Source organism: Hypanus sabinus, chromosome 15 (genome assembly GCF_030144855.1).
Source record: "Hypanus sabinus isolate sHypSab1 chromosome 15, sHypSab1.hap1, whole genome shotgun sequence".
In the NCBI taxonomy this organism is placed as follows: domain Eukaryota; kingdom Metazoa; phylum Chordata; class Chondrichthyes; order Myliobatiformes; family Dasyatidae; genus Hypanus; species Hypanus sabinus.
In genome coordinates, this window is record NC_082720.1 from 1,415,725 (window position 1) to 1,429,311 (window position 13,587).

A 13,587-nucleotide genomic window follows, 5' to 3' on the forward strand; every position below is an offset into this window, starting at 1 on the left:
GAGGCTCCAAAGCTCTGTGCTCGCAAACCCCCGTAGGCTATCTAATTGTGAGTCGGTTCGGATGCGCCAGGAAATGGGTCGCCACATAACCCCCCCCAGAACCGGCGATACACCCCCCAATGCCCACAGTCTGGGCCAGAACCTGCTTGGGAGGTCGGCCTCTGCGCCGAGGCGCCGGAAACTCGGCCGACGAGGCGTGCAGGTCGTCCTTGGGCGCTGTGCGGATGCCGAGTAGGACCCAGGGAAGCTCGTCCGCCCAGTTGGCTCCTCGCAGGCGGGCCATGAGGGCCGACTTCAGGTGACGGTGGAAACGCTCCACTAGCCTGTTTGACTGTGGGTGGTAGGCAGTTGTGTGGTGCAGCTGAGTCCCCAGAAGGCTGGCCATAGCTGACCACAGGCTGGAGGTGAACTGGGCGCCTCTGTCGGAGGTAATGTGGGCTGGTACACCAAAACGAGATATCCAGGTGGCGATCAGGGCTCGGGCGCAAGATTCGGAGGTGGTGTCGGTGAGCGGGACCGCCTCTGGCCATCTTGTGAACCGGTCCATGATAGTCAGGAGGTAACGCGCTCCGCGCGACACTGGCAGGGGGCCCACGATATCCACATGAATGTGGTTGAAACGCCGGTGGGCGGGATGGAACTGCTGCGGTGGGGCTTTGGTGTGCCGCTTCACCTTGGCCATCTGGCAGTGCATGCACGTTTTGGCCCATTCACTGACCTGTTTGCGGAGTCCGTGCCAAACGAACCTGCTGGAAACCATCCGGACAGTTGTCCGGATGGAGGGATGCACCAAGTTATGAATGGAGTCGAAAACACGGCGCCGCCAGGCTGCCGGGACGACGGGACGGGGCTGGCCGGTGGCGACGTCACAGAGTAGGGTCCTCTCACCCGGGCCCATGGGGAGGTCCTGGAGCTGCAAACCGAGACTGCGGTTCTGTAACTTGGAATCTCCTCATCCGCCTGCTACGCCTCTGCCAGTGCCTCAAAGTCTACCCCTTGGGAAAGGGCATGAACGGTAGGGCGAGAGAGCGCATCCGCCATGACATTGTCCTTACCCGAGACGTGCCGGACATCCGTCGTGTATTCAGAGATATAGGACAGCTGGCATTGCTGGCGGGACGACCAGGGGTCGGACGCTTTCGTAAACGCAAAGGTAAGCGGTTTGTGGTCCGTGAACGCGGTGAAGGGCCGACCTTCTAGGAAGTACCTGAAATGCCGGATTGCCAGGTAGAGCGCCAACAGTTCCCGGTCGAAAGCACTGTTCTTGAGCTCGGGTGGCCGCAGGTGTTTGCTGAAAAACGCCAGGGGTTGCCAGCGACCTGCGATGAGATGCTCCAGTACCCCACCGACTGCCGTGTTTGATGTGTCCACTGTGAGGGCGGTAGGGGCGTCCATTCTGGGATGTACTAGCATTGCGGCGTCCGCCAAAGCTTCCTTCATTTGAACGAAAGCGGCGGCGGACTCCTCGTCCCAGGTAATGTCCTTGCTCGGACCCGACATCAGGGCGAACAGGGGGCGCATGATCCGGGCAGCTGAAGGGAGGAAGCGGCGGTAGAAATTGACCATACCTACGAATTCCTGAAGGCCTTTGATCGTGGTGGGTCGGGGAAAGAGGCGGACCGCATCTACCTTAGCGGGCAGAGGGGTTGCCCTGTCTTTAGTAATCCTGTGGCTTGGGCGACAGACCTCCATCGGCTTTAATGAATGAGATGTTGTCTCTGGCCGACGGACACACATGCCTCATGTTTGAGCAGGCATTCCTGGAGCAGCTGCCCGAGGACATATGCCTGCTGCTATCCGACGCGGATTTCAGTGACCCCCGGAAGGTGGCAGCCCGGGCGGACTTGCTGTGGAACGCCAAAAAGGTGAGCGGGGCATCCATCGCACAGATCTCCCAGCCCCGCTCCCGGCAGCAAACCAGTCCAGGCCTGGCCGCAGAGCCCGCCAACCCCCGGCCCAATGAACACTGGTGCTTCTACCACCAGCGGTGGGGCGCAGAAGCCCGCCGATGTCGCCCGCCCTGCAAGTTCCCGGGAAACGCCAGGGCCAGCCGCCGCTGATGGCTACGGTGGCTGGCCATCGGGATAGCCTCCTGTATGTGTGGGATAGAAGGTCGGGACGCCGGTTTTTGGTCGATACTGGGGCTGAGATCAGCGTTTTACCTCCGACGAGTTACGACACCCGCAGCAGGGCACCGGGTCCCCCCCTGAGGGCCGTGAATGGCAGCACAGTAAGGACCTATGGCACCCGTCAGGTGCAGCTACAGTTCGGCTCCAGCCAGTTCACGTGGGACTTCACACTGGCCGCCGTAGCCCAACCGCTTCTGGGTGCAGATTTTTTGCGGGCTCACAGCCTACTACTGGTCGACCTGCCCAGGAAGAGACTGGTACACGCCGAGACCTTTCAGACGTTCTCCCTGGGTGCAGCCCAGTTGCTGGCCCCACACCTCGACTCCGGACAATGACTTCACCAGGATCCTGGCGGATTTCCCATCGGTTCTGGCACCGCAGTTCACAGCGGCCATGCCCAGGCACGGCGTACAGCACCACATCCCGACCCAGGGACCACCCCTCCACGCCCGCGCTCGGCGGCTTCCCCCGGACAAGCTCCGACTGGCGAAGGAGGAGTTCCAGAGGATGGAGGAATTGGGGATCATCCGGCGGTCCGACAGCCCATTGGCCTCCCCCCTGCACATGGTGCCCAAAGCGACGGGGGGCTGGAGACCGTGTGGCGACTACCGCAGGCTGAACGAGGCTACCACACCGGACCGCTACCCTGTGCCGCACATTCAGGACTTTGCAGCAAACCTGCACGGCGCATGGATCTTCTCCAAGGTAGACCTCGTCCGAGGGTACCATCAAATCCCGATGCATTCTGACGACGTCCCCAAAACGGCTCTCATCACCCCGTTTGGCCTTTTCGAGTTCCTCCGCATGCCGTTCGGCCTGAAGAATGCCGCACAGACGTTCCAGCGGTTAATGGACGCGGTGGGACGGGACCTGGACTTCACGTTCATCTATTTGGACGACATCCTCATAGCCAGCAGCAGTCGTCAGGAGCATCTGTCCCACCTCCGTCAACTCTGCACCCAACTGTTCCGGGGGTCACTGAAATCCGCGTCGGATAGCAGCAGGCGTATGTCCTCGGGCAGCTGCTCCAGGAATGCCTGCTCAAACATGAGGCAGGGTGTGTGTCCATCGGCCAGAGACACCATCTCATTCATTAAAGCCGATGGAGGTCTGTCGCCCAAGCCATCCAGGTGCAGTAAACGGGCAGCCCGCTCGCGCCGTGAGAGACCGAAAATCCTGAGGAGCAGGGCTTTGAATTCTGTGTACTTGCCGTCCGCTGGGAGCGACTGTACGAACTCCGCGACCTGGGCCGCTGTGTCCTGGTCGAGGGAGCTCGCCACGTAGTAGTAGCGGGTGTCTCCTGAGGTGATCCGGCGAACGTGGAATTGGGCTTCGGCTTGCTGGAACCATAGGATCGGGCGCTGTGTCCAGAAACCCGGCAGTTTCAACGAAACCGCATGAACAGAGGCGGCGTCGGTCATTTCTGGTCCAAAAATCGTTTGGACCGTCGGGGTCACCAATTGTAGCGGTGTGCTACACGCAGCGCTAAAATTACGACACGGAGTCGGTAACTGCAGTCGAAGGAAAAAAACTTTATTCGAAAACTTCAGCCTCACTTTTAAGCCTCCCTCAACCGGCCCCCCATGGCGCAGAGGCTCCAAAGCTCTGTGCTCGCAAACCCCTGTAGGCTATCTAATTGTGAGTCGGTTCGGATGTGCCAGGAAATGGGTCACCACAGTCTGACCAATAACTTATAAAGTGTCAGTATCAATCAGAGCTGGAGGTGTATGCACAGCCCTTGAAGATACAATGATCATATATTCATTGATCAAACAAAGAGATTGAAGTTTGTGAATAGAAACAACATGTTCCAAGACACATGGCTGGGAGAGATTAATCTTAGTGTAACATGTTAAACATGAGTAATAATTCTTAGATTGGTGTAAGTTACTTACCAATAGATCAAGGTATATTCACAGCATTTCAGAACCTTTTCTCTTAAAGAAACCTTATTTTGACTAAAGCATTAGTATCCAAAATGTGCAGTTAACATGGTACTAAAAATGTATGTTTTCTGTTGTGAAAGTAGGAGAGCACAAGGAACTCTCCCGTCAGTTCTGCAAAGCACTACAATGCTGCACACATATTAATATATGAATTCACTGAAAGGGTTAACATGCTCCATGCAATAAGTTGAAATATGTTGAGTCTAGGTTAAATTTGTGGACTTATTAGTAAAAGATTGGATTATTAATCTTAAGTAATGAATGCAAATCCCACTTTGACAGCTGTGCAATTTAAATTCAGGTTATTTAAATTTTGGAATGAGAAGCTAATATTCAAAGATGACTGCCACATATGTTGATCAGTGGCAGTGAACAAATAAACAAGCACATCTGGTGAATGAACACAAAAGTATTTAACCTTTCTTCTTTTCTGTGAATATAGATATTTAAGAAAAACACATTTTTGGAAATAAAATAATCCCAACCATCTGTTTCAGAGGCTGGGAAACAAGTCCATAGATGGGTCTCATTGAGATTAAAGTCATTTCATCCAATTCTCTTTCAGGATTTTCTTCCAGATCCATTCCTCGACCAATTGACTCTGCTCTGAATGCCAACACCTTTCCATATAGATCCTCCCGACCAGGACCAAAGCCCAACTTCTCAGGAGGGAATCAAATGCCACTATCTAATGCTGAAAGGTATTGCTCCTAACATGTTTACAACTTGATCTGTGCTGTAGAGAATAGATTGTCATAACATTGTTATCCTAAAATGAAATATAGACGAGCAACAGACTACTGCTGTCTCCATGTATTTGTGAAAATTTCATCACATGGCCTTTTCAGATCGGAATCAGAAGATGTTGAATCCTTGTGCTTGAGTTAAGGGTAAGAGGATATTGATGGCAGTTATATACAGGCCTCCCAACAGTGGCTGGGAGGTGGACCACCGATTAAAACAGGAAATAGAAAAGGCAAGTCAAAAGGGCAAAGTTATGGCAGTCATGGGAGATTTTAAGATGCAGGTCATTTAGGAAAATCAGGTTGGTAATGGATCTTAGGACTGAGTTCGTTGAATGTCTTTGAGATGGCTTTTTAGAGCAGTTTGTCCTTAAGCCCACTAGGGGATCAGCTATACTAGATTGGGTGTAATGTAATGAACCAGAGGCAGTTAGGGAGCTTAAGGTAAAAGAACCCTTGGGAACCAATGATCACAATGTGATTATGTTCAACTTAAAATCTGGTAGGGAAAAAGTAAAGTCTGATGTAGTAGTATTTCAGTGGAGTAAAGGAAATTACAGTGGTATGAGAGAGGAGTTGCCCAAAGTAAATTGGAAGGAGCTGTCGGCAGGGATGACAGCAGAGCAGCAATGGTGTGCATTTGTGGGAAAAATGAGGAAGGTGCAGGACATGGTGTATTCCAAAAATGAAGGAATACTCAAATGGTAAAATAGTAGAACTGTGGCTGACAAAGGAAGTCAAAGCTATTGTAAAAGCAAAAGAAAGGGCATACAACAAAGCAAAAATTAGTGGGAAGATTGGGAAGTTTTTAAAAACCTACAGAGAGCAACTAAAAAAATCATTTGAAAGGAAAAGATGAAATATGGAAGCAAGCTAGCAAATAATATCAAAGTGAATAGTAAAAGGAATTTCAAGTATGTTAAAAATAAAAGAAAAATGAGAGTGGATATAGGACCATTAGAAAATGAGGCAGAGGAAATAATAATGGGACAAGGAAATGGCTGCAGAACTAAATGAGTATTTTGCGTCAGTTTTCACTGTGGAAGACACGATCAGTGTGCCTGATGTTGTAGTGTGTGAAGGAAGAGAAGTGGGTGCAGTTACTGTTACAAGGGAGAAGGTGCTCAAAAAGCTGAAAGACCTAAAGTACATAAGTCACCCGGACCAGAGGAACTGCATCCCAGGGTTCTGAAAGAGGTAGCGTTAGAGATTGTGGTGGCATTAGAAATAATCTTTTGAAAATCATTGGACTCTGGCATTGTGCCAGAGGATTGGAAAATTGCAAATGTTATCCCATTCTTTAAGAAAGGAGGAAGGCAGCAGAAAGGAAATTATAGACCAGTTAGCCTGGCCTCAGTGGTTGGGAAGATGTTAGAGTCAATTGTTAAGGATGAGGCGATGGAGTGCCTGGTGACATAGGACACGATTGTACAAAGTCAGCACAGTTTCCTTCAGGGACAATCCTGCCTAACAAACCTGTTGGAATTCTTAGAAGAGATTACAAGTAGGAGAGGTAAAGGGTATGTAGTGGATGTTGTGTATTTGGACTTTCAGAAGGCTTTTGAAAAGGTGCCACACATGAGGGGCTTACCATGGCTTACTAACATGGTTAGAGCATTGGCTGATTGGTAGGAGGCAGCGACTGGGAATAAAAGAGTCCTTTTCTGGTTGGCTGCCAGTGACTGGTGGTGTTCTACAGGGGCTGGTGTTGGGACCACTTCTTTTTAACCATATAACAACCTGAGTTAAAATAGTCTACAGAGCACTGTGAAATATAATATAACATATAACAATTACAGCATGGAAATAGGCCATCTCGGCCCTTCTAGTCCATGCCAATGCTTACACTCACCTAGTCCCAGTGGCCCACACTCAGCCCATAACCCTCCATTCCTTTCCTATCCATATACCTATCCAATTTTACTTTAAATGACAATATCAAACCTGCCTCTACCCCTTCTACTGGAAGCTCATTTATGCTGTATATAAATGATTTAGATGATGGAATAGAAGACTTTGTGGCCAAGTTTTCAGATAATATGAAAACTGGTGGAGGGGCAGGTAGTGTTGAGGAAATGGGTGGGATGCAGAAGGACTTGGACAGATTAGGAGAATGAGCAAGAAAGTGGCAAATAAAATACAATGTTGGAAAATGCATGGTCATGCACTTTGGTAGTAGAAATAAATGTTCAGTCTATTTTCTAAATGGGGAAAAAAATCCAGAAATCTGAGATGCAGAGGGACTTGGGAGTCCTTGTGCAGAACATGGTGAAGGTTACCTTGCAGGTTGAGTCAGTGGTGAGGAAGGCAATGCCATGTTAACATTCATTTCAAGCGGTCTAGAATACAAGAGCAGGGATGTGATGTTGAGGCTTTATAAGGCACTGGTGAGGCCTCACCTTGAGTATTGTGAACTTAGAAAAGATGTGCTGGTGTTGGAGACGGTCCAGAGGAGGTTCACAAGTATGATTCCAGGAATGAAAGGGTTATCAAATGAAGAATGTTTTATATCTCTGGGCCAGTATTTGTTGGAATTCAGAAGATGAGGGGGGAACTCATTGAAACCTTTCAAATGTTGAGAGGCCTAGCCAGAGTAGAAGTGGAAAAGATGCTTCTCATGTTGGGAGAGTCTAGGACAAGAGGGAGACAGCCCTAGGATAGAACCCATTCAAAACAGAGATGCAGAAAAAAAAATTTTTAGCCAACGTCTGGTGAATTTGTGGAACTTGTTGCCACATGAAGCTATGGTGGCCAGGTGTATCTAACACACAGTGATTGATAGGTTGGACAAGGCATTGAAGGTTACAGGGAGAAGGCCAGGAACTGGGGTTGAGGGGGAGATTAGGAAGTTAGGAAATGACTTGCCATAGAGTCATAGATAATAATCAATTTAAAATAGAATATGGAAGCTAATACGACAGGACATTTCAAAATGGAATGATATTATGTTGTTCTTGCAGTAGTCTACAGGGATAAAGAAATCTCACTCTGGATTTTACTAAGTCAAGCAATTAAGAATCAGTCTCAACTCTAGTTAGTCTCCAAGTTATTGCTTATAGAAACATAGAATAGAAAACCTACAGCTCAATACAGGCCCTTCAGTCCACAAAGCTGTGCTGAGCATGTACCTACTTTAGAAATCACCCAGGGTTACACATAGCCCTCTATTTTTCTAAGCTCAATGTACCTATTTAGGAGTCTCTTAAAAGATCCTATTGTATCCACCCCCACCACTGTTGCCAGTAGCCCATTCCACGCACTCACTACTATGCGTAAAAAACACACCCTTAATGTCTCCTCTGTACCTGCTTCCAAGCACCTTAAAACTGTGCCCTCTCCTGCTAGCCATTTCAGCCCTGGGAAAGAGCCTCTGACTATCCATACAATCCATGCCTCTCATCATCTTGTACACCTCTATCAAGTCACCTCTCATCCTCCATCGCTCCAAGGAGAAAAGGCTGAGTTTACTCAATCTATTCTCATAAGGCATGCTCCCCAATCCAGGCAACATCCTTGTAAATCTCCTCTGCACCCTTTCTAAAGTTTCTACGTTCGTTCTGTAGCAAGGTAACCAGAACTGAACTCAGTACTCCAAGTAGGGTCTGACCAGTGTCCTATATAGCTGCAACATTACCTCTCGGCTCTTAAACTCAGTCCCACGGTTGATGAAGCCCAATGCACTGTACGCCTTCTTAACCACAGAGTCAACCTGCGCAGCAGCTTTGAGTGTCCTATTGACTTGGACCAAAAGATCCCTCTGATCCTCCACACTGCAAAGAGTCTTACCATTAATACTATATTCTGCCATCATATTTGGCCTACCAAAATGAACAACTTCACACTTATCTGGGTTGAACGCCATTTGCCACTTCTCAGCCTAGTTTTGCATCCCATCAATGTCCCGCTGTAACCTCTGACAGCCCTCCACACTATCCACAACACCTCCAACCTTTGTGTCATCAGCAAATTTACTAACCCATTCCTCCACTTCCTCATCCAGGTCATTTGTAAATATCATGAAGAGTAAGGGTCCCAGAACAAATCTGTGAGGCACCCCACTGGTCACCGACCTCCTTGCGGAATATGACCCGTCTACAACCACTCTGCCTTCTGGATCCACAAAGCAATTTCCCCTTGGATCCCATGCCACCTTACTTTCTCAATAAGCCTTGCATGTGTACCTTATCAAATGTCTTGCTGAAATCTATATACGCTACATCCACTTGTCTACCTTCATCAGTGTGTTTAGTCACATCCTCAATCAGGCTCGGAAGGCACAACTTGCCTTTGACAAAGTCATGCTGGCTATTTCTAATCATATTACATGTCTCCAAATGTTCATAAAACCTGCCTCTCAGGATCTTTTCCATCAACTTGCCAACCACTGAAGTAAGACTCACTGGTCTATAATTTTGTGAGGCTATCCCTACTCCCTTTCTTGAATATGGAAATAACATCTGCAACCTTCCAATGCTCCAGAACCTCTCCCGTCCCCATTGATGATGCAAAGATCATTGCCAGAGGCTCAGTCATTTCCTCCCTCGCCTCCTACAGTAGCCTGGGGTACATCTCAACCGGTCCCGGAGACATAACCAACTTGATGCTTTCCAAAAGCTTCAGCACATCATCTTTCTTAATGTCCATATACTCAAGCTTTTCAATCCATTGTAAGTCATCCGTACAATTGGCAAGATCCTTTTCCATAGTGAATACTGGACCAAAGTATTCATTAAGTATCTATGCGATCTCCTCCAATTCCATACACACTTTTCCACTGTCACACTTGATTGATCCTATTCTTTCACTTCTAATCCTCTTGCTCTTCATATACTTGTAGAATGCCTTGGGGTTTCCCTTAAAACTGCTCGCCAAGGCCTTCTCATGGCCCTTTCTGGCTCTCCTAATTTCATTCTTAAACTCCATCCAACTAGACTTATAATCTTCTAGATCTCTATCATTATCTAGTTCTTTGAACCTTTCGTAAGCTTTTCTGTTCTTTTTGACTAGATTTTCAACAGCCTTTGTACACCACGGTTCCTGTACCCTACCATCCTTTCCCTGTTTCATTGGAACGTACCTATTCAGAATGTCACACAAATATCTCTGAACATTTGCCACATTTCTTTTGTACATTTCCCTGAGAACATCTGTTCCCAATTTATGCTTCAAAGACTCTGCCTGATAGCCTCATATTTCCTCTTACTCCAATTAAACATTTTCCTAACTTGTCTGTTCCTATCCCTCTCCAATGCTATGGTAAAGGAGATAAAATTGTGATCATTATCTCCAAAATGCTCTCCCACTGAGAGATCTGACACCTGACCAGGTTCATTTCCCAACACCAGATCAAGTACAGCCTCTCCTCTTGTAGGCCTATCTACATATTGTGTCAAGAAACCTTCCTGAACACAGCTAATACACTCCACCCCATCTAAACTCCTTTTTCCAGGGAGTTGCCAATCAATATTTGGGAAATTATAATCTCCCACCACGAAAACCCTGTTATTATTACATCTTTCCAGAATCTGTTTCCCTATCTGTTCCTTGATGTCCCTGTTACTATTGGGTGGTGTATAAAAATCTCTCAGTAGAGTTATTGACCCCTTCCTGTTTCCAACTTCCACCCACAGAGTCTCACTAGACAATTCATCCATGACTTGCTCCTCTTCTGCAGTCATGTCATCATCTCTGATCAGCAGTGCCACACCCCCACCTCATTTGCCTCCTTCCCAGTCCTTTCTGAAAACTCTAAAGCCTGGCGCTCAAAGTAACCATTCCTGCTCCTGAACCATCCAAGTCACTGAGCGCATCCCTTCTCTGTTGCCTGTCTATTCTCCCTCTTGCACTGTCTCCAGGCTTTCTCTATTTGTGAGTCAACAGCCTTTTTTCCTCCGTCTTTTCAGTTCAGTTCCCACCCCCCCAGCAATTCTAGTTTAAACTCTCCCCAGTAGCCTTAGCAAACCTCCCTGCCAGGATATTGGTCCCCCTGGGATTCAAGTGCAACCCGTCGTTTTTGTACAGGTCACACCTGCCCCTATGGTCCCTATGATCCAGAAATCTGAATCCCTGCCCCCTGCTCCAATCCCTCAGCCACATATTTATCCTCTACCTCATTCTATTCCTATACTCACTGTTGCTTAGCACGGGCAGTATTCCCGAGATTACTACTTTTGAGATTCTACTTCTCAACTTCCTTTCTGTAGTCTGTTTTCAGGACGTCCTCCCTTTTCCTACCTATGCTATTAGTACCAATATGTACCACAACCTCTGGCTGTTCACCTTTCCACCTCAGGATATTGTGGACGTGATCAGTAATATCCCGGACCCTGGCACCTGGGAGGCAAACTACCATCTGTGTTTCTTTCCTGCATCCACAGAATCATCTATCTGACCCCTTAACTATAGAGTCCCCTATCACTGCTGCTTTCTTCCTTTCCCTACCCTTCTGAGCCACAGGGCAGTAACTGTTGCTTCCCCCAGATAGGCTGTCCCCCTTCTACAGTACGCAAAAAGGAGTACTTATTGTTTAGGGGGACAGCCACAGGAGTACTCTCTTATGCTTCCCTCTGCTGACTGTTACTGACTTATCAGTCTCTTGAGGCCCTGGTGTGCCTAATTACCTATAGCTCCTCTCTATCACCTCCTCACTCTCCCTGACCAGGCGAAGGTCACTGAGCTGCATCTCCAGTTCTCTAACCCGGTCCCTAAGGAGCTGCAGTTCGATGCACCTGGCTCAGATTTGGCCTTCTGGGAGGCTGGGAGTCTCCAGGACTTCCCACATCTGATACCCAGTACAGAGCACCGGCCTCACAGACATACTTCCTGTTTCTATTCTTCACAGGAAACCTCTGGAATTGACCCGTTATCACTAAAGCCCTGTTGAGCCAAAGCCCTCCTACTCTGACTCTTTCTATTCTGTCGCCCACTCTATAAGGCTGACTCCTTTTAAACTCTCTGCGCTGGTCTAATTCACTGATGCCCACCATCAGTGCTTATCATCATGCTTATATTCATTCCTTCGTGGATATTTTTAAAAAAGTAATTTTGACCTGGCTATTGTTAGTACATAGAGAAGGATCAATAATTTTATAATAATTTGATGTTTATACAATGTCATATCAGATATTACTTTTGTTTCTCTTCATCCTATTAATATTCTTCTTCGTCTCCTTTCCCTGAACCACCCGCCCTTCACGACAAGTCTTTCACCAAGTGCATCCTTACCACCACGGTTTCAACAAGGTACGAAACTGGTTTATTGTTCACTTCCTGTGTAAAATGTTCACTGTCTGATGACAAGGTTCATTCCTAATTTACTCGGAGCTGTCGCTGAGAGGCTGCCACACTGCCCAAGGTGTTTTCTTTCGCTTGAGTTGTTTAATCTAAGAATTTGCTTTCTCTGTCAGATAAATGTAGAAAATTTGACAGCATTATTTCAATAAAAAAGCATAATATTTATCCCTATGTTCTTGCTAATGTGATGGAGTGGTTAAAATTATATTTCTATTGCTATGCTGTTGGTCATTTTATTTTTCTGCAAATGCAGTGTGTCCTATTAGTAAATCTTCACAGACTGCAGCTGAGATGAGGAGTGTTTGCTCAAGCTCAGAATGTTGTGTCAGCTGATCACAGGGGAAATCAGATTTCTGAATGACAGTGGTCTTTTGTTAGTGGGTGCGTAGAAAAGCACTAGAGAAGATGTTCGGAGGATCCCACCTGAAGGGGAGATCCTATTGTAGGTGCTTTGTGCAGATGGATGGCTCAAAGGAGGAAGCGCTAATACTCCTGTGTTCGCCAGTTCATTTGAAATGGTCTTCAAGGGAAGTTCAAACTGTGGCTGGTGTCCTTCATGTAGAACATGGATTCAGCACTTCAGTAATCAAACCTCCAACATTTATGTGCACACTTAGACTGGGCCCTTTTGCTACCAACTGTTTGCTAAATTTGAAACATCCATTCATATAGTTCAACTTTAATTTTATGCTGGTGTCTCTTTCAGGCAAACACTAATAGTGAATGGGGCAGTATATACACACCATTCACCACAATCAATGTTTTTATGGTTAAAATTATATTTCTACTGCTATGCTGTTGGCCATTTTATTTTTCTGCAAATGCAGTGTGTCCTATTAGTAAAGCTTCAGTTATTTTAATTATATTAAAATATAATTTTAACCACAATTAATCAGAACATTCCAACTTCCCAGTTTGGTTTAAACCAAACCATACTGACCCTAGATGTGTTTTGCTTCTTGAAGTTGACCTTTTCACTGCTGGGTCACGTGGTTTTAGCAGAGCTAGCTAACAAGCCATGTTTGTATTCAACCCGGTAAGAGATGAAGATCATCAGATGCCACATTTCTACTTTGGATAAGCAGTTATACTTCAAGAGTACGATATTGCTTGTGAAGTATTTTGATGTGTCCTGGGGTTGGAAAAGACACAATGTGGATACACTCTTTGTGATGGGTCCTACAAAGGGAAGCTACTTTAAGGTGATTATTTGGCAATTCAAACATCTGTTTGGGGCAACGTTCATTCCCGGGTGAGCTCTTACAGAGGTGAAATCAGAGTAAATATTACTAGAAGCCTATCAATTGCCCAGAGCTATTTTTCTATGGGAGATGTTTTATGAAAGTCACTTACAACAAAAAATATGAAAACTGTTGTAAATTACGACAAAATCAAGACTAGCCGTATTTCATATGACAGCATTACTTGATCATTATCCATCGTCCTTACAGGCTGTACGCTTGCCAATATTGTGAA

The 13,587-nt window shown here is 46.8% G+C and overlaps 1 protein-coding gene across 1 annotated transcript in view; it reads left to right on the forward strand.

The window, feature by feature from the left end:
- lcp2a (lymphocyte cytosolic protein 2a) overlaps positions 1-13,587 on the forward strand; it is a 188,096-nt gene that overhangs the window by 157,010 nt on the left and 17,499 nt on the right. The window contains exons 15-16 of the mRNA XM_059990762.1: positions 4,641-4,776; positions 12,020-12,060. Of these exons, the coding sequence (XP_059846745.1) occupies positions 4,641-4,776; positions 12,020-12,060 (177 nt within the window). The remainder of the gene's footprint in view (positions 1-4,640; positions 4,777-12,019; positions 12,061-13,587) is intronic.